The sequence below is a fragment of the Paecilomyces variotii genome (assembly GCF_004022145.1).
Source record: "Paecilomyces variotii strain CBS 101075 chromosome Unknown C8Q69scaffold_2, whole genome shotgun sequence".
NCBI lineage: Eukaryota > Fungi > Ascomycota > Eurotiomycetes > Eurotiales > Thermoascaceae > Paecilomyces > Paecilomyces variotii.
In genome coordinates, this window is record NW_021167141.1 from 1,689,768 (window position 1) to 1,712,432 (window position 22,665).

Consider the following 22,665-nt stretch of genomic DNA (forward strand, 5'->3'; position numbering starts at 1 on the left):
AACTGCTATGGATTGAGGGTTCGACTCCAGGCATAATCGCAATACAGCATAATCACCACAGCCCCATACGCGCTCGTATCCGCATGCAAAGAAGCTCAAAAAATAGATCTCGATATGCATAACTCATGATCTTTTTTTGAAACAAAAACACCCAGCAAAAAAATCCAGGCACTATGACGCTGTTATCTCCCGCCCTCCCGGAGTTTGTCCTGACCATAGTACCTGGCGAGCCTTTCTTTGGAGGGGAATTTGGGGACCGGGGGGGCCCGCAGTCCTTAACCACTAGTCCACTGACTCGTTAGAATAGAATATTCTTACTTTGATATATATACTCTCTGGAGGAAGTCAGGTGATGGCTTGGGAGCTGCGTGGCCCCTCGAGGCACTTCAATCAATACTGTTCCATACTATCCAGGACCTATACCCTTGTTGCATTGACATCCCAGCATCCCTTTTCTCGCAGATCTCACCTAGAGAGCATTTGCATTTGCATCCACATCGACGCCCTTATCTCCATCACGCGTGAAGTACTCCATGCCCTAAACACCTTCCTGCCCCCTTTCTGCTGAGAACGTAACCTGTTACTCTATTAGTCTATCAAACAACCTATCTTACACCTGCTGCCTCACCGCCAATAAAGCAGTTCTGTGAATACGATCCACATGTACCCCTTCTGTCTATGTACATACTTTACACCTTCCATGACGTGAATGACAAGAAATTATCATCAATCAACGATTGTACTTATGACTGCTTTGAGACTATACGAGAATATCCAGCACGGACAGGACTATATGGGCAGGAACTATGTATATAGACATATAGATAGGATCTTGTATTCTGCAAGTGCTATTTTAGGATTTGGCTGCAAGTTACATACTATGCTGAAATATCTAGACTGATTTCATATTGGGTCAATCGAAGGGAAAGCAGACGAGACAATCGTGACCACTTCGATCATCGAAAACCAAGGCCTTCAATATCAAGTAGATAGAACCCCACACGTCTCAACCTTCGTGCACGTTCCTCGAGAGATCCTTCCGAACTCCTCGCTCATTTCATGGTTGACGATATCGACAAACGATGAGTACATTATGACTGATACTCGTGGAAAGTATGTGAGAGGCTGGCTCTCTCGAGCTGTACTCCATTAAGACCGCTGTGTCTTATCCATGTGTGCGTCGCTGTTGTCATCAAGGTGAGCATTTGAACGCATACCAACACGGACGCGAAACTTACATGCCCATAGTTGATCCTCCTTATTGGAGTTGCTGGTCCCCTGACGTCTGTCCTTCGACGCTCTTTATCATCATCCGAGTCCTGGGCAATTATGATTGGATGACGATGAGAACCAACATCTGAAGCGGTAGATTGTCTAACTTCCTGATTTTGGAACCGACGACGAGCAGGTCTGTGAGTTGGAGACGGCTCGATGTCGCTCTCAGCGATATCCGACATATGAACCGTCGACGAGTCCTCTTCGTTGGGAGCAATGGGAATGCTAATACTGTATAGATACCTCTCTCTTATCTCTGCTCTGGATGCTCTGATGAACTGCGCAAACTCTTCAAGCTTGTGCACGTCGTACTTGACTTCACCCATCGCGTCAAGAGCCCACTGTTGACTCCAACCAAAGTCTCTGCCGTGGATAGTCTTCGTGCCATTCTCACACCAGAAGTCATACGCAGCTCTGACGTTCCAGTAGTCTCGATGGTCTTTGAGCTGGACTTCCCATATATGCTTCAGCTGGTAGAACTGCCTTGCCAACCACCAGTATCGAGCCTTTAGGTTGTCAGATAAGTATATCGGGCAGCTTATGGGAATATCGATCTCAGGTATCTAACAATATAGCCGTTAGCATATGGCAATAGCTTAAGAAGCACGAGGCTTTGACGCGTGAAAGGACCAGTGAACTTACGTAGAAGACGGGGTTTCCGTCGCTGTCGTATCTCGCTTTGTTCATCGTGAACAAGGGTGTCTATAAATAAGCAGACTGTTGCGAGACTGAGTTTTCCTGCGATTCTGTGTTTCCAGATCCGCACTGTGGTGCGATTCCTTCGATAAGTTATCACCGACGACGGGAAGTGGTGGGTGCGTAGGTGCCGTATCTGAGTGTTGTCGGAAAGAGCCAGCAGAATCTGTATCGTTGAGAGAGCTTTCTAGACGTAGAATAGGGGAACTGAGTTACTACCCGAAGGGAATGCCCGTCTTGAATCGACACTGTACTGCTGGTGCTCTTGGGCAGGTCACCTGGGCACTAGGCCATTAGAACGCAAGAAAGACCAAGTGAGGAACCAGCTCTATAAGGAAGCAGCATCTAGTCTATGTCCTTCCAACAGTACAACATACGGGCGCAAGTGCAAGATTGACGAAAACTTTCAACATTTCGTAGTAACATCTAGGTATGTTGAAGTCGTAATGAAAACGCCTCATGATAATATACGCCCTTAAAAACTGTCCAGGGCTAGTAAAATTGCAATGTGGGTATATACATAACTGCTTTTCAAAGAGGGGCTTCAATATCCCCTAACACGTTCTCAATTATAATATCAGGAGTGACTCCCTTTAGGAGCTTCGACACAGCAGCCTCGTCGCTCCCGTATAGTAAACTCCGGTCCTGCTCTGGAGAAACGACAGTTATACGGTGACGGTAAACTTTCTTGGCCGCCAATGCGACGATTGATGGAGTAACATAGTCAAGACCATGCAATGACGCCAGACATCTAGTATCTGTAAGTAGGCATTCCATTTTAATGTCATGAACATACTGACTTTGACAGACGTAATAAGTGGTTTGTTGCCTTGGCAGATATCCCGCCCAGAACAGCTCGATTCAGACGGAGAAATACAACAATGTCTTGAAGATAGCGTGCTACCTCTGCAGAAACAGTTACACTGTTGCACATGTGTCGGATCTCCGCAATAGCCTGGTATATGCGTAAGCCGATATTCTCCGAAAGCGGTCGTAATCAGATACCTCGCGTGTGATGGCATGGCCATTTATAGCCCTTTTGGAGGGTATGAAATTTGGCTTTCGCACTACAGAAGATATCGACGCTTGATTATCAGATATCGAGTCATCCCCTTCAAGATTAGGATAGCCATCCTGGGGATCGTGAAAATGAGAGATAAAAATGTGGTCATTCTATCAATCATCAGCAATACTCCAATATTCCCCAGTGATACGAGACCCTCACTAGATGCTTGTTCAGGGGTTTTGGTCGAGATTTCTCGTTGCTAGAAGATACCACAGGGATAAAGATAAAGGCTGCTGGAGTGCTGTGTACAGCGTTCCTGGTGAATATCCGCCCTGAACGTAGCAACTATGTCACGTAAGATAATCATTCCTCATGATTTGGGGTTATCATTACCTCAAGAGCCTGAATTTGCACTTGCACACTGGCATCATTGAAGTTTTTGGCAATCACAACATTGGCCGTCTTTCTTTCATCGAGATAATTATCTCCAATAGTGGTTCTCGCTGATCGGGTGTCGTGAACGCTCCGGAATGAAGGGTAGTAGTCACTGGACTAATATCTAATTAGGAACACAAAATGTCCACTTCTCTTCTCGTCGAAGAAGACCATGGGGTTTGACATTGACGCATAAAGGAAGTAAAGAGTGCCCCATGCACAGCCTATGTCTCTAGAAGAACGATGCTGTACCTTTTGAAAGCGCTCTTCGAATAATGCAACTCCCAAGGAACATTCTGAGGGAAGAAGAGACACCCATGCCGCAAAAAAGAAACATACATGGAGCCTACCTTTGCATACGTTGATGGGTGATGTTCAGACCTGTCGGTAGCAGAGGCCAAGATTCCGCCGCTGAAGTCATCAAGAGACATGTCCGAAGAACAGTCCAATAGGGCATAAGAGAGGCCAAAAGTGCTTGATGATATCTACACGATAGTATAAGCGTTATACTAATCTTCCGTGAGTCCAAAGGAGCAGAATCGCAATACCAACGCCAGTTCCTTGGCGAGATCATCAACACCATCATGCTGTGTCTCGATAAGGCAGTGCTCCTGAGAAGCAAGACAGACAAAAACAGCAAGTTCAAGATCCGACAATTCTGGGACAATATTAGCTATCCCTGGATGTGACATTTCTCCCTGCAGTACATGATACTTGGGAGAAAGAAAAGAGTCATGTAAGTCGTTGCAATGTAAATTGTCCAGTGGCGAGGGAGCATTATTGAAGGCATAGCTCGACGCTAAGACATACAGGTCCGGTAAAAGGCGGTCCGTAGAAATTGCGCTATGGTCGGATATAGTTTAGCGCGAGCGGTTCGTGGACGTTACCCCATGGGAGACTGCGTAGCTGGGCTCGCTATCACGATCTTGTTGATTCACAAACAAGAACATAACACGATGAAGGAATGACTGGACTGTTTACGCATATAGCCCAAATTTTGATGTGAAAAGGCTAAGGCTTAGTTGGATTGATGGCTCCATCCAACCCATTGGCCGACTGGGAGAGAGTCGGGGATAGCTTCTACAGAAAGGTGCGGGTCTACGATGCTGTCTTCGATGAGGACCTCGAACTGGAAAACTACATCGTTGCCGGGGCGCCCCATGGAGGAGCCATTGGTATGGTCTTCAAGGAGCTACATCGTGGTGAAACCAGCTGATTAGATGTGTAGCCCTATATCGCGACCAGAGCAAGCTCTACAGATACCGCGACGCTCAGACCGCCAAGTCAAGTATTGACATTTATTCCTGCTCAGGGAAGATTATCAGCAAGATAAATGTGTGTAAACATTTTCATATGCTTATGTCCAGGAAATTAACTTGTCTAGTGGGAGTATGGCTCTATCCGAGGCCTTGGCTGGTCTGATGATGAGGACCTCCTTGTTGTGACCGAGGACGGCACGGTACGGCGATATTTCGGACTCCATGGTGATTTCTATCCATTCTCTCTAGGAAATGTAGGTGTTCTAAGAGCCATCTGTCTACCACGTCACTAACCTTCTGAGACAGGGTGCAGAAGAATATGGGGTCAGAGAATGTCGGTTTTGGTCCTCTGGTTTCGTAGCCTTGCTCTCTAACAATCAACTGGTTGCCGTGTCTCAATACAACGAGCCCAGACCAAAACTCTTGGCTACCTGTCCAGAAGGAGAGGTGTTATCATGGTCGCTAATACCACCTGCGTACACACTTTCCCGCTCTGTGGAAGTCTTGTTAGCCGTGGATAAAACCGTATATATGGTTGACGCGACAGAAGCAGAGGATAGAATGCTTCAAAACGGCCCTTTCAAACATGTTAGCGTGTCACCGACTGGTCGTTTCGTTGCTCTTTTCACTGGGGAAGGAAAACTGTGGGTTGTGAGCAGTGATTTCCAGGAGAAGTTCAGCGAATATGATTCCAAGGCCAAAACGCCACCTAAGACTGTGGAGTGGTGCGGTAATGATGCTGTTATCCTTGCGTGGGAGGATGAGGTACATGTTGTTGGGCCTAATGGAGCGGCTTGTCGGTATGTACTCCCTATAGCCAAGTCAACGGAGAGTATTGCTAAGAATACCAGGTACTATTACGATGGTCGCGTACATGTAATACCCGAGTTTGATGGCGTGAGACTGATAACTAATGACGCCTGTGAATTTCTACACAAGGTTCCAGGTATGACAGCCCCCTTTGCCTTGTCGAATTGGTGACTGATTCGTCCAGATGTAATGGAGGAGGTGTTCAGATTAGGATCTACATCGCCGGCCTCTGTCCTTCTGGATTCTGTTGACCTGCTGGACAAAAAGTCGCCTAAAGCAGATGAGAACATCCAAAGAATTCGGCCGAATCTTCCGGAAGCTGTCGATGTCTGTGTGAGGGCAGCGGGATACGAATTCGACCCTAATTGGCAGAAGCGCCTGTTGAAAGCTGCCTCGTTTGGTAAATCAGTACTTGAGCTATACAACAGCGATGACTTCGTTGAGATGACCGAGAAACTACGAGTACTGAAGGCTGTCCGGGACTATCAGATTGGCATGCCAATATCTTACGAACAATACATCCGATTAACCCCCGAGAAACTTGTTCAACGCCTTGTAAATCGACACGAATATATGCTCGCAATACGGATATCAGAGTACCTACTCATTCCGGCAGACAAGATCTATGTTCACTGGGCAAGTCAGAAAGTGAAGGTCTCTACCGCAGATGATGATGCTGTATGCAAGCTTGTCGTACAGCGCCTTGAAGGAAAGTCTGGTATATCTTTTGAGCTAATAGCTCAGTCAGCTTATGACGAGGGTCGATCTCATCTCGCTACCCAGCTTCTCAACCATGAACCCAGAGCTGGAAAGCAAGTTCCTTTACTTCTTACTATGGAGGAAGACGAGATTGCCCTCGACAAAGCTCTTGAGAGTGGAGACACGGATCTTGTGTATTTCGTCCTTTTGCATCTAAAGAAAAAGCTCCCTCTCGCAAGTTTCTTCAGGACAATCAACAATAGACCTACCGCATCCGCCCTTGTGGAAACTTCCGCACGGGAAGAAGACACAGAATTGCTAAAGGATCTATTCTATCAAGACGATCGGCCAATAGATGGTTCAAATATCTTGCTTTCTGAAGCTCTACAACAGACAACTGTTCAGGCCAAGACTGACAAGCTTCGTTCGGCCTCCCGTCTATTGTCGGATTCAAAAGACGCTGCAGTGGTCCTTCAGCAAAAAGCACTGTCCGAGGAGATACAGCTACTCAAGGTCCAGGAGAGTCTGGACAAGGACGTCGCTGATGGCACCGAGTTTGTCGGTCTGAGCGTCAACCAGACCGTATACAGATTGATCCGGTCTGGATACGGGAAGCGCGCCCAGAAAATTCAAAGCGAGTTTAAGATGCCGGAAAAGACATATTGGTGGATACGATTGCGAGCATTGGTCGCAAAGCGTGACTGGGGGGAGATTGAGGAAATTGCGAAGATCAAGAAGTCTCCCATAGGATGGGAGGTAAGTAGCATCAATTCTCGTTTATGGTCCACTCTAGACTTTAATAAGGAGTTGCTGACACGCGTGGCTAGCCTTTCTATAATGAGATACTAGGCGCTGGAAACACCAAGCTCGCTTCGAGTTTCGTTCCCAAGTGCACCAACTTGCCTGTTGCTGACAGGATTGAGATGTGGGTGAAATGCGGGATGGTAGTCAAGGCCGCGGAAGAGGCGCACAAAGCGAAAGATGTCAATACTCTTGAACTCCTCAGAGCGAAGGCATCCGGGCCGGCCGTTGGGGAAATTGATCGGATGATCAATCAACTTAGACCAAAAAAGTAGATACCATGAATGTACGCTCACATTGGCTCACCATGCGTCTTGTCTAAACTCAAGTGATCTCTTCATCCTCATCGAGTCCCGCTGGCTGTTCGGCAACAGGATCAGCTATTGCTGCGGAAAATACGGTTTGTCGCGTAGACTGCTTCTCGGTGTCAAGTCTTATACTGTTATCGTCGTCCATAGCTTCGTCTAGTTCTTCCTGGTCGTCATTTTCCACCTTGAGGGCTGCCGTAAATCTATTTGACTTCCGGTTCAACTCATCCCAATCCGCCTAGAATTCGAAACATTAGCAACCCATCCCTTTATGAGACCGCAGCAAAAGGTGGTCATAATTGGACAGGAATAATTTACCCTTCGCCGGTTGATCACTTTGCTTTTCTCAATGCTCTTATTGACTTTCTTCTCCAGCTGATCCATAATAATCTCCGCCCTCTCAAGGCCCTTTTCCTGTCGTAGCCTTTGGGCTCGACTTTTAGGTTTCGACTTCGACTTTTTCTTTGTGATACCAGAGCTCACATGCGCTGCAGGAATCTGTGGCGTGTCCGGTCGCGGAAGAGAGGTCAATGACTTTTCGACATCGACAGAAGGCGACGCAGCTCGCCTTGCGGCGCGTGAGTGTGCCGAAGCTACACAGGTGTCAGAAAACAGCATTATTTTTTTCCCCAGTTGGACAGACTCACGCTTTGAATTGCCCTTCAATTTAGGCGTTTTGGCCATGATGGTGGATAACTAGATTCGTTCCCACAACTCGAATCGCTTGAGCGCAGAGTTATCGCATATCGATAAAAGTTTTCCGGCGGCGGACAGCGACCACAACCGCAGCGCCCCAGCTTCCTATCCGAGAGCCTGGGGCAAATGATACTTGAGACGACCCGTCGTGTTTCAATCCGGGGAAGCCATCTTCGAAAGAAATCCAGGTCTCTGGCTGGTCGATGGCTGCCGATATTTCGAAGCTCTCATGACCTTCAAAGCTTCTTTCTCTTCTTCACCTTCTTGCAGCAGCCTCCTGCATATTCTCACTAGCCATGAACGCTCGTCTGGAGCGGTACAATACTCATGTCTTGAAACAGTTGAGCAGTGACGGCAGCAACCGTTATGACGTCTTACTCGATAGGATACAGAACAGTCCTGCCATAGCATACACTGTTGCAACTCTGGTATTTCTGTACTTTATCCTGAACTATCTTAACGTCATACCTTTCTCGATCACCCACGGGCTCTGGAGCACTCTCGTCTATCTTATCCCGTCAAGGGTTATCTTCGCCTTGGACAAATCCGCCGGATCGGGCAGTACAACCACAGGGTCGGATGCGATGAGTCTGTCGAGTTTTCAAGCGAAGAGCGAAGCGATGCAGCGGGTCCTGGGTCTGGATAGCAACACGTTATACTCGTTCTTCCCCCGCGCTCGATCCTTGTCTATTGGGAATGTCCTGCTTGGTGGGAAAGACCACATACCACCCGGGCTGGGAAACTGGGATAATTCATGTTATCAAAACAGCATGATACAGGGAATGGCGTCGCTAAAGTCGCTTAAGGATTTTCTCGACCGGAACATGGAGGAGTTTGCGGAGCGAACGTTTCTCTCGACACATAAAGCCTTGAAAGATATCATAGGCCGCCTGAACGACCCTTCGAACTATGGGCAGAAGCTATGGATACCGCCTGATTTGAAATCAATGAGTAGTTGGCAGCAGCAGGATGCGCAGGAATATTTCTCGAAGATCGTGGACCAGATAGACAGGGAAATTCTGCAAGCCTCAAAGGGGAGGACAAGGAACTTTGGGTTAAAGGTTGCTGGGCCACAAGAGCATGTTGTTGGAATTTCTACACCGTCGCAAGACACTCAAGGTCAGGGCCAGGCCAATCAAGCAACCGAACAGAATCCTTCCATGCGGAATCCTATGGAGGGTCTGCTTGCGCAACGAGTGGGCTGCATGAAGTGTGGCTGGACTGAGGGCCTCTCCCTGATCCCCTTTAACTGTCTTACCGTTCCACTTGGAAGAAACTGGGAGTATGATATTCGGGATTGTCTGGATGAATACATGGCCCTTGAACCAATTGAAGGTGTCGAATGTGCCAAATGCACTTTACTGCGGACGCGGGAGCAACTTCGCCATTTGCTCGGCCAGATAGCCGAGGAGACGGAACTTGCGAATGGCTCCAGCTCACCTAAACTCTCAGATGCACTTAGGAGCTCTGCTGAGGCTAGATTGAAGGCGGTCGAAGAGGCTCTCGAATATGAAGATTTCTCTGAGAAGACTCTCCAAAAGAAATGCCATATCCCTTCCAAAAGCCGAGTCTCCACAACGAAGTCAAGGCAGGCGGTTATTGCAAGGTCACCGAAGTGTCTTGTGATTCATGTTAACCGGAGCTTATTCGACGAGAACACGGGAGCTCTGAGGAAGAACTATGCGGAGGTTCGATTTCCCAAAACCCTCGACCTGGATGAGTGGTGTTTAGGCACGAGGACTGCGATTAAAGGAGAGGATGCTCCAGAACAATGGGTCACCAATCCCCGGGAGTCCATGCTTCCTCGGCCTGGATCTAGTGTGGAGGTGCTAGATAGACAGTATGAATTACGTGCTGTCGTCACTCATTACGGCCGACACGAAAACGGCCATTACATCTGTTACAGGAAGTATCCAACTGACGCGTTCCCTGCCACTGTCCCCGAAAGTGTTCTCCAAGCAGATGGGGAGAAGGAACGGCCCGAACGTTGGTTCCGACTGAGCGATGATGACGTGCAAATGGTCAGTGAACGCAACGTGTTCTCACAGGGTGGAGTTTTTATGCTTTTCTACGAAGCCGTCGAATCTCCGACGCGGAATGCGGACGCTTCTCCTTCTTCGACGGTTGAACTGGACGAAAAGGAGCATGGATTGGCTACTCCGCGGAATGATGCCTCTGCCAGCGCACTCTCCATTCCGGCGATGTCTGACCAGGACGAATCTTCATCGAATGCATCAGGGTCTGTTGACATGGGCATGTCGGTTGAGTCTCGAACGTCGACTAATTCTTCATCCCCATCACCTTCCGAGACATACGAACCTCATGTTCCCCCCTCTTCCTCTCTGTCTACAGACAAGATGGCGAATGGCGAGGTAACGGTTATTGCCCCTTCGGCACCGTCAGCTTCAGCCTCTTGATATCTTCCGTGCGGCTATGCTGCTATGACTTTTGCCTCATATATCACATCCCAAGCATGATACCCGGGAGGATCAGCTCCCCCTGTATTCTTTTCTTATCATACTCTTTGCATTGGGTGATCACCACGCCAGGTCCGTCTCTGGAATCGGAGTATTTGGATACTATTTCTTCCTTTTTGGATGACTGCATTATTATCATCATCACACATGCGGAACGGCAATTACGTGGCCGCTTTACTTTCATTGGGAAAGGCAGTGGCTCGGTTGATTTTTCGGAGTAATTGGGACCATGTATAATTTATCCATAGCACAGATTAACTATCTATGTATACCTACGCCATAAACAAGGGCAAGCTAGGATCCCGAAATTGGCCAGGGATAGGGGTCACCAACAAAGTCCTACGTTGTAGTTATCAGTTATTACATCTTCCTGCTGAGTAATGGTGGGTACAAAGACAAGGTATCTAAAAAAATAAACCTGATAGCAGATTGTTGGCGTTGATTGCTATGCTAGGTTGTCGGGACGTTGCTAGTAGCTTAATCATAACTATACCGTGGTTGCAGAAGGTATAGTCCAAAATGCAGGAACCTTTCCCTGAAGTAAATCATTTCAATGCTCTGCATCAACTCTCCATGGCCGAATTTTTTAGAATACCAATTAAACGAAGAGATCTTCTGAAGAACATCCTATTGTGGAGAATATAAGCTGCGCTTCTCAACTTCGTTCCTTCAATCCCATTCCTCGACCACCTCGAGAGCTAGTACCTCCGGGAATCAGCTGAAAATAGCATGCGTCGCTAGGTCGGTGCTCCTTGATCATTGCTGTATCCGCAACACAATCGCTCATGAAGAAGGCTTGAAAACTCATGAGCGGCCCTTCTCGACTTGGTTTTGGTATAAGTTTGATGAAATGACGTACTGGCGCACACCTAAGAGAAGTAGAAACTTCTGCTATAACCGTGGTTGATTAATAGATATTTTCTCTTTCTAAGCATAATACCGTATACTATGCAGTAGCGGTAATTATATCTAGTCTCTATTCTTAGTTGCGTGCAAACCGATCTCCCTTGTATATAAGTCAATTTTCCAAATAGTCGAAGACACCCGCGTATAGAAGAAAGTAAGATGGAATATGCATAGATCACAGGATTCTAAACTGTCTTTTTCCGAACAACAAAACGAAAATCAACCGTCGCTAGTGTGTGAAGTCTATATCAAAATATGAAAGTGGATATCCGAATGGAACAAAAATGAAAGTTGCTAGACTGTCAAAGGTCATTGCGATGTCGAGGTGCCTTGCGTCTCAGCCAGACTCTTGCCTGCACCACCCTTGAGATAGTCTTCGTGCTCGCCGACCAGCTTACCACCCTTAACCCAGCGTTCGCGATATGCTGTTTGACGCAGCTCCACGAGCTTGTTCAGCGCGGGCCAGTAGATGGAGTGATCATATTCGAATTCGACCTCGCCACCAACGGACTTTAGAAGCTGGGTTGGTGGAACATGACGACGTAGGTCTTCGTTGAACTTGAGTTTTTCTCTCGTGACGGGATCGAGGAAAGGGGAGATGACTTTGAAGAAGCCCCAGATCATGAACGGGACTAGAGACCATGCAGGTTAGCAGAGAAAGGAAGGCTAGGGTAACTGGGAGATGCAACTCACCATTCGTAACCAATGCCCGACCAAGTCTCTCCGGGTAATGGTTCTGGAGAATAGAAATCGTCTGCTTGCTCTGCCCGATCGTCGCATTCTGCCCAGACTTTGTCTCCTTGAAGTCAACCATCAACGCCAGGCTCTCCTGGCCTGGGGGCATGAGGTCGATCACGCGCTCGAGCATGAAGACCAGATGCTGAATTTGGCGATCGCTCTTTTCGGTGTTCTGTCTGGATGGCACGAGGTAGAGACATGGTCGCCCATTGATGTCATATCCAAGAATGACTTGTTTTCCAGTTTCGTTCTCAGGTGAAATATAATCCGCCGTCAGCTTCTCGATTCCGTATTCGCGTCGCCAGGCGAGAGTTGAGCGAAGACGGGCAGTTGCATCATTGACGTTCCACTTGCACGCTCGCAGGTAGCGCAGCAGACATTCTCTGGTGAGGAACATGCGTTCATCCTCAGTAATCTGCTCAGTGGGCGCATTTTTGGCCGTCGTTGTCGGGACCGTTGTCCAGCTCGAGACCGTCTTCAGGACTGTTTCATACTTCGACTGTTGATCCGACGTCAGCTGTGGTGGCGGGGTTGGTCGCGCATCGTCTAGAGGACGGCCAAATGGTTTCTTAATGACCCCGTCGGCCGAGGACAATGGGAATTCTTTGGCGATCTGGTCCTCTACGGACGCTTGCCGGGTTGTCGACTGCTGTCCCTGATCGCCTGCAGCAGGGGTTGGTTGCTCCGCCGGTAGGGCTGTAGACTCTGGGTTGGAGCTAATGGCAGCTGGAGGATTGGCATCGCCGGAAGGTTCTTGAGGAGCGGACATGATGGATAATAATAATAATAATAATAATAATAATAATAATGGTTGAGAATGGATTCTAGAGAAAGCGCTCCGTATAAAAAGGACACGAGCGCCGTCCGATGTTGTTTTGCTGTCGTAATCACCAAAGATCGTCGGTCCCTGAATTCTCTCCCGCTGGTTCGTCACGTTCCGGAGGCCGAGATGACGCTGAGTCCGAGACGCTTTGCTTTTCTTAGAGTAGATACATATTTGGCGTCAGTTAATCAACTTAATCGTCAACTCTAGTGAGTGTTAGTTAATCTAACTAGCCCGTCTTAGTGTCGACTCTGCACTGCCGGCGCGCGTTCTATCAGTCCCGACGCGTGGAGGCGCGTCTGGAGTCAATTAATTCCAACTCCGGTCATTATTTGGTAGTACTACCTAACTAACGATTATCGACTCGACGACACCACTTTGGAAGACTGCGTATTGCGCGCCAGGCGGCCTCATACTTACTTTGAAACCTCAGGTCCATACACTGCAGGAAATTGAGAGGCCTGTCCAGCCAGAAATATGGGAGATGTTGTCGACGAGCTCAACGAGCTCTTCGCGTCCTCGTGCCCCAATGGACTGCCCAAGGATGTGCTCGCAGAACTACAGTCGATCTTGCGCGTGCATGCGATCTCCCCACAGGAACTGTTCTATAAATGGGAATCTTACAGTTTGAAGATGGGACCAGATGAGACGAAATTGAACCTCGATACGGTGCGCATGTTCAAACGGGATGTGCAGGACACATTGGAGAGAGAGACCAAAGGGAAGAATGCGCGGAACACAGAGAAGAGGGGCATAGTCACTGCTACGCCCCGTGGAACAGCCAATGCTGATATCTTTGGGATGTGGGTGGTGCACATTATGAATATAACGATATGAATCTAGCTGACAGCACCAAAGGCTAGATGAATTGACCCCAAACACACCTCATGGTCGCGGATCGGCGAAGCGCAAGTCGGATTTTGGTACTCCCTCATTATCGAAATCTGTCAAATCGGAAGTCAATGGATCGCCTCGCGATATTAAAACCCCTCAGAAAGCGACGAACGGCATTACAAATGGACCACAGTATGTAGGAACGTTACTTACGCAGGAAGACATGGGATGCTGACAGGACCAGAACGGTACCTTTCTCTGAGCGCCAGAATCCCGGAGAAGTCATCGAGACACTCAACGCCCATTTATCCATGCCAGACGCACCCATCGCTCCCTTTTCCGAACCGCGCATCAGGCCGACAGCGAATACGGATATGAAAAAGTTTGGATACAAGCCCATGGCGATGCGTCTATCGGAAGCCTCAGAGATCCTTGATGACCGGATAGATGAGTTCATTTCTATCTTCCAAAAGCAATACGGCGATGAGGATGTAACTTTTGGAGATGCCGCAACTCAGAGTACAAGCGAAATCATTGCCGTGGGTCGAATCGCGTCGGACAGTCTGGAAGGAAAGCTGAACCCGGCCTCTCTCGTTCTCGAAACCTCCCGGCGAACAGGAGCAGGTTTGAGGGTGCCATTGAAGGTCGATTCGTTGCCAGTGCACTTCTTCCCAGGTGAAATCGTTGCTCTCAAGGGCATCAACGCATCTGGGCAGTACTTTTCTGTCAAAGAAGTCCTGCCAATTCCTTTACTTCCGCCAGCGGCCTCTACACCTGCGGCGCTAGATGCAATAAATGAACGACTAGGAGGCAGCGAATCTGCCCAACCGCTGAATGTCCTGATCTCGTCGGGACCGTACACAGCGGATGACAATCTCGAGTTCGAGCCCCTGAAGGAACTATGCCAGAAGGCTGCCGATCAGTGCGCAGACAGCTTGATCTTGATGGGGCCTTTCTTAGATATAGAACACCCGCTGGTCGCGTCGGGAGACTTCGACCTTCCCGAAGTGAAAGGATATGATCCAGACACTGCAACCCTTGCAACCGTCTTCCGGCATTGCGTTACGGCTCCCCTGCAGCGACTTGTTGCAGCCATTCCCAGCGTTACTATCATCATGGTCCCCTCCGTACGGGATGCAGTGAGCAAGCATGTGTCCTGGCCACAGGAACAACTCCCCAAAAAGGAGCTGGGTCTGCCCAAGCAGGTCCGTATGGTGTCGAACCCAGTCACTCTATCTCTCAATGAGACCGTCGTTGGGCTCTGTTCTCATGACGTTTTGTACGAATTGAGAAGGGAGGAGGTACTCAGCGGTAGACCCAAGGAGGGTAATCTGCTGACCAGGTTGCCCAAATACCTGATCGAGCAGCGACACTTTGCTCCCATTTTCCCTCCAACTTCGCGAGAACATCTGCCAAAATCGGGCGTGGAGGGTGGGCTGGCCACGGGGGCCATGTTGGATCTGAGCTACTTCAAACTCGGTGAATGGTGGAATGTTCGACCAGACGTGTTGATCACGCCTAGTCTACTCCCCCCGTTTGTCAAGGTAGGTCGTCTCACTAACAGACACGCTGCCGGTAACTAGTCACTAATATATGTATCTTTCATCCTACAGGTCGTCGATAGCGTCCTCGTCATCAATCCCGGCACCATATCAAAACGGAGAGCCGCCGGGACGTACGCCCAACTCGCCATTCATCCACGCACCATGACGGACGAAGAGCGCGAAGAGAAGCAGCTAGGCCACAAGATCTTCGAACGGGCCCGAGTTGATGTAATCAGAATTTGATTTCTTTTGATAGTTACCTCCCATTATACGCATTATGGGGTAGGAGATGATTGGCGTTAGTTTGGATGTATTCGCAGGGCAGCTGCTCCGTGCATAGTTGATGTTTCCTTCTTGAAGTAACTAATGACACACAAAACCCCATCATGACCATACTGAACACCCAAACTCCATCGCTCAAACCCCAGAGTAAATAATAACGCCATGATACATAATCCACCATCTACCTCAAACAAACCACCCTCCTCCCACCCATCAACGCCCCAGCCTGCTTCATCCTCCCCGGCTGATTCCAGCGCCTCGTCGTCTCCACACCGTTATTCGCACCAGCTCTCCCGCGTCCACTCACCAACTCCTCTAGCCCTAAATCCCTCCACACTGCCTCCCTCCTATTCTCCATAGCGCGCGTAATCCCAAACGCCGCATGCTGATCAGGGACGACATCATCCTCATCTTCCGGATTCAGAGGCTGATACTGCGGAAGCACATAGATGTCTTCGATAGGCAAGAAAGACGGCACGGCCGTGGGACCCGAGGCCGTCGAGCCGTACGTTACGCCTGACGCGGCGTGCGGATGGTTATGTGAAGATTGCAGAGCGATGTTCGTGTAGAGAGAAGTGTGAGGGCGCGTGAAGTCTTCGAAGAAATCAGCCAGACGGGGCTGGTGCATGTGGATGTAGGTTGGGGAGGAATCTTTGGACTGTTTTTTTCACGAGGGGTTAGTTTTGCTTCTGTAGGTAGGGTGTTTTGGGTTGAAATTTGAGAGAGGAGAACTGTACCATTATGAGAGGATATGCGAATTAGGCGCGCTGGACAGTTCGATACAATATGATTCTGAGTAGATAAGAGAATTTGGAAAGCAGGACTACCTCGTCACTCGCTGCTTGCTGAACAATAATGAATGAGACGAGAGATGTGGAAGGTCGATCCCAGTGTTGTTGGAGTCCGATGAAGGTTTATGGAAACAAAGGAGACTTTGTGCTATACCCACTTAGCTACAATCTCCAGAAGACACTCTACTGGAATAGATTCTGCAAAGTGTAGGTTCAAGCCAAGTGAAGGATTCCTCTTGCGCTGTATGATAGTAGCAAGCACATCGTATCGTAAACAGTTGCTGGTTCTGCCGTTCTTCCCCGCCTTCCAGACTTCGGCATGATTGCGATTCTGCCCATATGGGTCTCTACCGCCTTCCTGTGTCAGAATTAAGGTCTGCGTATTGTTTTCTTGATTGAAGCTTTTTACAAAGACGGGCAATAACTATACACTCATGGATACTCATCTAGGCTGACTTTTCCATGGACTTATTATCTGCTATCTTGGAAGGAATAATGACAACAAACTCTAAACGTATTCCAATCGCCTCGAAATATTTCGATTGAATCGACTATCTACCGGTGATGATTAACTATGCGGAGGCCGCAACAGTAGCAAGTGAAGACCCATCCGGTTTTCTCTCCTTTCCGGGATTGTACTTCTTGAGTCCTTCAAATGGCGGCTGGCTACTTCTTCGTACCCTCCACATCAGGGCCGGTTCATTATTACCTAGGTCCTCCAAGATATATCCCCTAATCCCAGCCAGCGAAACAGCCTGGCTGCTAACTTTTCCGGTCCGCTGATAAGGAAATGCACAACCCGAAAATCCCAACGCCCTCTATGATCTGGCAAGGTGTAGTTCTGGCGGAATGGGGGTTCTGTCCTCGAAAGAGTACTCTACCCCCGATGGCGAATTAGTAGTGGTGAGACCGCAGCTTTCAGTGTGCTGTTCGCTGCGGGTTCCGAACTGCGCTGCCCCAGTAATTTGCGCGGTTATTGGGCTTTCCGGAGTATCATTTTTGCTAGCCCCTTCAGGGGCGAAGAGTGCTTTAAAGCGTACAAGCACCCAGTTCACGAGTTGGTGCTCATCCGGTGCACGATTGGCACCGCGCTGGGTGGAAGACTGCCCATTTCTGTGATAACCATGTCCACGTACTCGGCCGGAGTAGCGTCGTATAGAATGTTGAGTAGTTGCAGGTTAGGTGTCTCCTTCCAATCCTTGAGCGGGGAGTGTGAAGTTTTGCTGAGAATTGAATTCGCGGAGTTCTCGATATTGGCGCTGCCACTGTTCGATTTGCTGCCTTTCGCCTGCTTTGGTTCTGAGGGAGCACCCTTGGGGTCTGGAAGGCCAGTGACCTGCGTGGGTGGGTCGACGGCCACCAGTTCATCCGCGTCCGCGATTTCGTTGACAACGATACTGTCCAAGGCCACACGGTCGGTGAACTTGACTGTCTCACAGCACACAATGACAGGGATCTCTGCACCGCCAGAACGCTCCTTGGCGGACATGGCAACGAGCGCTGTTCCCACACGCGAGTACAATCTTCCATTTCCAGTCATCGCGTGGGCACCCAGGAAGACTTTGGTGGCATCTTTGATGGCATGGCTGATACCGTGAGTGAGCGAATATTGCACCTCCAGTCCTGCATTCGCCAAGGCTCTGGCGAGGTTCTTGCCCTCAAACAAGGGGCGTGAGTCAATGATTGAAACACGGAACTTCTTGCCCTGCTCGTGAGCCGTGATAAGGGTCTGCTTTACGATCGAGCTTCCTGCAAATGTGACAATCACATCACCATCTTGAATCTTCTCGGCGGATTTACTGGCGATTACTTGATCTGCCAGAGTGATCTTCTCACGGATGAAGCTATCGATAAAGTCACATAGATTTGTCTTAGCCGTAGCCTCTGGGACCGCCGGGTCGATAGATGAGATTGACAGCTTCAACGCACGAATAGCATTTCCCTGGCTTATAGAGAGTGGACGGCAGGTAGATAGGTAGGTGATCTGATGAGATAGGTATGTCATCAGGTGACGAGCAAGAGATGTGCCCACAGGCGTAGTGTAGGATTCAATCACCTGGGCACAGCATAGTCAGCAACGGCAAGGAAAAAGAAGAAAAGAAGTAACCACAGAGCTATACTCGGATGTCGAAAGGGTGGAATGAATAGAACTCGTAAACATACCCGTTTAAAGGCAAGCAGAGTCGCGACACATCGTGCACTGCTACCACAGATGACATAGTCCCTCATCTGCAAGCCCAGAGCTAGCACAGCGGGGTGAACTTCTTTTCCAGCACCAGCAATTGTGGTCCGCCTTTGCTGTCCATAAAGATGACCAAAGACAGCAACATTCTTATCTTCCTTCTTCGTTTCCGCGGCCGTAGCCTGGGCAGAACCCCGCCGAGGGGGTTGCAGTCTCTGGCCCTTCTGTAACTGTGAAGCTGCAGCGTCTTTCCCACCGGCAGACTGGCCCTTCTTTGGAGTAGCCTGTGCTTGTGATGGTGCGCCCGCACCACCCGCCTGCTCTCTCTCGAGCTTCTCCTTCGCTCGCCGGGCTGCCTTTTCGGCCTTCGCCCTTTTCTTCAGTTCCGCACCCGTGAGCTTTTCTGTACCGCCAACAGCCCCTCCATCCGCAGAGGCTTCTGCTGGCTTGGGCTGTTTTGCAGGCTTAGATCCACCGTTCGTTTCTTTTGGCTTTGCAGAAGGCTGTTGTTGTTGTTGCTTTTCCTGCTTCACTTCCCCTGCCGGTTTTTGCTCGACGGGCGCAGCAGAGGCAGGGGCTGAGGCGACCGGAGGCGCAGAAGTTACCTCCGGGTCTGTAGAATTCGACATGTCTGATAGAATCTGTAGAGAGATTGCTCGGACGTCGAGAGGGGCATTGGATGGTTCGGGGTATCGCGGTGGTTGCGGTTGTGGTTGTGGGGAGAGGACGGTTTGACTCACGCGGATATGATGCCACCAGCGGCAGAAGAACGCTGCGAGCGACGCAGGGCCAAACGGCAGCGGCCAAAGCCCCATAGCTTACTCCTGCAGCGGTTGAGCCCTAACTGGTCTATCGGAGCGGGGAGTGGCTTGACATTTAATGATCGACTCTGCATCGCATGGAGTGCAGAACAGGAGGGGAGAATTTTTCAATTTTTGTTGTGATTCTATCAATGTTCTTGGGGTTGGGGGAATTTTTTTCTACTGTTTTAAACAGGTACATGATGCATGCCTGGTGTGAATTCCCTATTAGGCAGCAAATCACGCTGGCAATTCTCAGCCTCGCCGCCCTCTGGGATAACGAATTAGTATGCTTCGATGGAGGGCGGTGTCGATTCACCAGAAATAGAAAATTTGATTCAATCTCCATTGATGGAGCCGCCATTCATGCCAAAGGACAGAGAAGTTTGTACACAATAAGCCACATCGCCGGGGACAATCTCGATCAAATGACATCTCCATGAATCGGGTATTGATTAACAAACAATCAGAGCTTCCTCCATGACACCTTAAACCCATCCCAAGCATATTATCTACTATCAAGAGAAAACCAAACACCGTGAACCTGACTCCTGTGCTATCCCCAATGATCGTTGCTCGTACTGTTCCGTATCCGTCATATCAGTTCCCAACACGACACTGAGACGCATGGGCCAACATTGGGAAATCAGTGGTTGAGGCGGACTTCCCTCAAGGTGCGGCGTCTGCGAGCCTCATGCTGCTTGATGATACCAAAACGTTCGTGGTCTGCAGCCAACTTTCTCTTAAAAAGAGTCAGGTCATTCAAGATATCTTCCATGCTGGCCTGCATTTCCTGCGCCTCAACCTGGCTAGCCTCAAGCTCGATGGCGTTGTCTTCTTCCCAGACGAGGTCCGGTTCAGGCTGCAACTCAGGAGAAGGAGTAGCAATATCACGTTCGCTTTCCTCCGCAGAGTCGTGCTCTTCCTTCTCCTGAACGGAACCCAGGCTACTCTTGCGCCTTTCGACGGCAATCGGAATAGGATTCTTCAGACTTTCGAGGGCCAGCTTAAGATGAATGCGAAGAGCCTCATTCTCCGTCTGGAGCTGCCGGATCTTGCAGTCAGCCACCATCTTGGTCTCCTCCATCAAGCGCTGCATCTTGTCGACCTTCTGCTGATACTCCTCTAGTTTCTCGTTCGACGCCTCACTCTCACGCTTATTATTATTGGCCGTGGCCTGGCTCAAGTTGAGCTGCAGGGTGCGGATGGTATCGGCCATCTGCTCAATCTGCGCATCGCGCTCTGCCGCCGACACATGGTCTTGGTTTACGATTGCACGCGTGCGAATATGCTTGGCCTGGTCGGCGTAACGAAGAGTCGACAGTGTCTCCTCGTAATCCGAAGGAGAAATGCAGGCAATCATGGCCGTCTTCGAATTTCCACCCAGGCTATCCTTCAGCAACCACGTGAGAATCGAGTCGCGGTACGGCACCACATCCTTGCTCTTGCTCTTCCTTCCGCTGGGGCGCTGCTGTTTCGGGTCAGCCAATGCCGCGATCACCCTTCCCAGAGTGGTCAGCGACTTGTTAATGTTTGAACCCTCACGAAGCCTCTGGCCAGTGGCCTCCGTGGATTTGGCACGTTCGGATCCAGCGAGATCAACCAGTCTAATACGAGCGTTCCGTTCTGTGGTCTCATCAGTGTTAATGTCGTGATGGATCTGCTTCAGCGTGATGGTGAAAACCGCATGAGACCGCGAGGACGTATCATTCATCTTCGTGCTGGCAGTGGTACGTGAGGTGTCACCCTTTCTCATGTACTTCATGAGTTCCGCGAAGCTTCTAACAGGAACCTCAGTCAGGTCCTTGACGTATGGTCCGTCCGTGGGCGATTCGCGAATCTTGAGGTAGTAAGGCGGGTCCGTACGTGGAACAAGCAAGTCACGCACATGCTCGTTGTACACCTCGAAGTACGACACGCGAACATTATAGCTGATGTCAGGACACTGGGAGTTTTCGATGCGCTCGAAGAGATCTTCGCAGGTGCGAGGGATCAGGCCAGGCTGGTCAGGCGTTCCCATCATGGTATAACTCTTTCCAGAGCCCGTCTGGCCATATGCAAAGATACAAGTGTGGTATCCCTCAAAGTTGTGGTCCAGGAATTCCTCTCCAAGGGAGTTGTACACATCTTCCTGGTGGGCATAATGTTCATCTGTCTCATCGTGAGACCAAAAGGAATTGTCAAAGACGAATGACTTGTCTTCAAGTATCTTCCCGCGTGCCTGCGATTTCGGTTTACCTGCATCCGCAAGATCAGGCTTCGGGGCCAAAAGCTTGGTAGTCTGAGTGCGCGGATCCATTGAGATGAGGCATTCCGCTCCACGTTCGATCTCTGTTTGAAACAATTCCAGTGTTAGCCACTACTGGCGATTGGAGCTCTTCGACACCTTTTCGTGCACCACCCAACAGATCGAGGTATGCGACATGAGAAACGTACCTCTTGGCAGGAACTTCCTGACTCTCACGACAACCCGCACGTTACCTCCGGGGACCGGGCTCGAGACACCATCCCGACAGCCGGCTGGTACCACCACACTCTCTCTGGATCTCAGAGATGGGCTTGAGGCCGAAGACCTGAAGGTTGCAGCGGATGCGCTCGAAGTGACGCTAGTCGCGCCGGTATGCCCACTGAGCACAGTTGATCCCGTACTCGAGACCGAAGAGTGTGAGCCAGGGCCATATCCATGACTCGGGCTGAAAAAGCGCGTATCGATGTCCATCTTGTCACTGTTCTCCCGCAACAATCGTTGACACTCAGCAACTAGCTCCCGTTGACGTTGAAGAAGTTGATGGTACATACATGCATAAGAGAAACAGAAACGAAGTCTTAGGGTATCGAAAATCGAAAGCAGACGAAGTCTCTAGCATGCACGATATTTGAGCTGCTGGTTGCAGGAGATGCGCTGCACAGCTTCGTTGATGTTGCTTGTGTTTGCGATGACTTCTGTTGGTTGACGCGGCGATAAAGGTCAGCTCTCTTCCGCGACAGAGCTTCCCCGCATAGGGGGCATGCAAGGGCAGTTTCCAGTATTGACTTACCACAGGCAGCTGGATCTCTAACCTGAGCCTCCAGGCTCACAATCTGGAGCTCCAGATACTGCAATCTGTAGTGTTGCTGTTATATCCGTGCTGTATGCAGGAACTGTTGTCCTTCGTTATGGTTTTGCTTGAACAAGTTTAGGCGGATTGCGGCAGGTAAGCAAGTGCAACCATTAAGGTTTGGTGCGACCGCATGGCTGGTGCGTTAAGGGACGGGACTGTTATCATTGCGGGTAGCGATTTTGCCTCCAACTGGCTTAGAACT

General features: G+C 49.6%; 10 protein-coding genes across 10 annotated transcripts; 3 read left to right on the plus strand and 7 right to left on the minus strand.

Annotated features, from left to right (window-relative positions):
- Positions 1-838: 838 nt before the first annotated feature.
- On the minus strand, positions 839-1,962 carry C8Q69DRAFT_496135 (hypothetical protein; the record flags this gene model as incomplete). Its single annotated transcript, XM_028632250.1, has 2 exons — positions 839-1,838; positions 1,918-1,962. The coding sequence occupies 2 exons, from the start codon at positions 1,960-1,962 to the stop codon at positions 1,092-1,094; spliced, it is 792 nt and encodes a 263-aa protein (XP_028487471.1). The 3' UTR covers positions 839-1,091.
- Positions 1,963-2,348: 386 nt separating this feature from the next.
- Positions 2,349-4,189, minus strand: C8Q69DRAFT_456894 (hypothetical protein). Its single transcript, XM_028629855.1, has 7 exons — positions 3,961-4,189; positions 3,763-3,897; positions 3,371-3,529; positions 3,197-3,322; positions 2,977-3,144; positions 2,772-2,926; positions 2,349-2,722 (listed from the first exon to the last, which is right to left on the minus strand). Exons 1-7 carry the CDS (start codon positions 4,102-4,104, stop codon positions 2,503-2,505), a joined length of 1,107 nt encoding a protein of 368 aa, XP_028487472.1. The 5' UTR covers positions 4,105-4,189; the 3' UTR covers positions 2,349-2,502.
- Positions 4,190-4,267: 78 nt separating this feature from the next.
- Positions 4,268-7,629, plus strand: C8Q69DRAFT_456897 (Vps16, N-terminal region-domain-containing protein). The gene is made up of 7 exons (XM_028629856.1): positions 4,268-4,587; positions 4,641-4,747; positions 4,797-4,925; positions 4,978-5,471; positions 5,523-5,617; positions 5,666-6,936; positions 7,008-7,629. Exons 1-7 carry the CDS (start codon positions 4,443-4,445, stop codon positions 7,254-7,256), a joined length of 2,490 nt encoding a protein of 829 aa, XP_028487473.1. The 5' UTR covers positions 4,268-4,442; the 3' UTR covers positions 7,257-7,629.
- On the minus strand, positions 7,306-7,973 carry C8Q69DRAFT_504485 (Alb1-domain-containing protein; the record flags this gene model as incomplete). Its single annotated transcript, XM_028632598.1, has 3 exons — positions 7,306-7,527; positions 7,608-7,882; positions 7,937-7,973. 3 exons carry the CDS (start codon positions 7,971-7,973, stop codon positions 7,306-7,308), a joined length of 534 nt encoding a protein of 177 aa, XP_028487474.1.
- A 162-nt stretch (positions 7,974-8,135) lies between these two features.
- C8Q69DRAFT_490393 (hypothetical protein) lies at positions 8,136-10,402 on the plus strand (the record flags this gene model as incomplete). The annotated part of the gene is made up of 2 exons (XM_028632126.1): positions 8,136-10,108; positions 10,199-10,402. Exons 1-2 carry the CDS (start codon positions 8,282-8,284, stop codon positions 10,400-10,402), a joined length of 2,031 nt encoding a protein of 676 aa, XP_028487475.1. The 5' UTR covers positions 8,136-8,281.
- Positions 10,403-11,353: 951 nt separating this feature from the next.
- Positions 11,354-12,915, minus strand: C8Q69DRAFT_456902 (CRAL-TRIO domain-containing protein). The gene is made up of 2 exons (XM_028629857.1): positions 12,062-12,915; positions 11,354-12,000 (listed from the first exon to the last, which is right to left on the minus strand). Exons 1-2 carry the CDS (start codon positions 12,873-12,875, stop codon positions 11,678-11,680), a joined length of 1,137 nt encoding a protein of 378 aa, XP_028487476.1. The 5' UTR covers positions 12,876-12,915; the 3' UTR covers positions 11,354-11,677.
- Positions 12,916-13,097: 182 nt separating this feature from the next.
- C8Q69DRAFT_428461 (DNA polymerase alpha/primase associated subunit) lies at positions 13,098-15,628 on the plus strand. The gene is made up of 4 exons (XM_028628458.1): positions 13,098-13,732; positions 13,788-13,955; positions 14,008-15,307; positions 15,377-15,628. The coding sequence occupies exons 1-4, from the start codon at positions 13,407-13,409 to the stop codon at positions 15,548-15,550; spliced, it is 1,968 nt and encodes a 655-aa protein (XP_028487477.1). The 5' UTR covers positions 13,098-13,406; the 3' UTR covers positions 15,551-15,628.
- C8Q69DRAFT_151277 (Apc13p protein-domain-containing protein) lies at positions 15,559-16,428 on the minus strand. Its single transcript, XM_028625548.1, has 2 exons — positions 16,327-16,428; positions 15,559-16,247 (listed from the first exon to the last, which is right to left on the minus strand). Exons 1-2 carry the CDS (start codon positions 16,327-16,329, stop codon positions 15,771-15,773), a joined length of 480 nt encoding a protein of 159 aa, XP_028487478.1. The 5' UTR covers positions 16,330-16,428; the 3' UTR covers positions 15,559-15,770.
- Positions 16,429-17,297: 869 nt separating this feature from the next.
- On the minus strand, positions 17,298-19,692 carry C8Q69DRAFT_151340 (hypothetical protein). Its single transcript, XM_028625549.1, has 2 exons — positions 18,544-19,692; positions 17,298-18,436 (listed from the first exon to the last, which is right to left on the minus strand). Exons 1-2 carry the CDS (start codon positions 19,375-19,377, stop codon positions 17,432-17,434), a joined length of 1,839 nt encoding a protein of 612 aa, XP_028487479.1. The 5' UTR covers positions 19,378-19,692; the 3' UTR covers positions 17,298-17,431.
- A 316-nt stretch (positions 19,693-20,008) lies between these two features.
- Positions 20,009-22,081, minus strand: C8Q69DRAFT_399158 (kinesin family protein; the record flags this gene model as incomplete). The annotated part of the gene is made up of 2 exons (XM_028627836.1): positions 20,009-21,693; positions 21,799-22,081. The coding sequence occupies 2 exons, from the start codon at positions 22,079-22,081 to the stop codon at positions 20,009-20,011; spliced, it is 1,968 nt and encodes a 655-aa protein (XP_028487480.1).
- Positions 22,082-22,665: the final 584 nt, after the last annotated feature.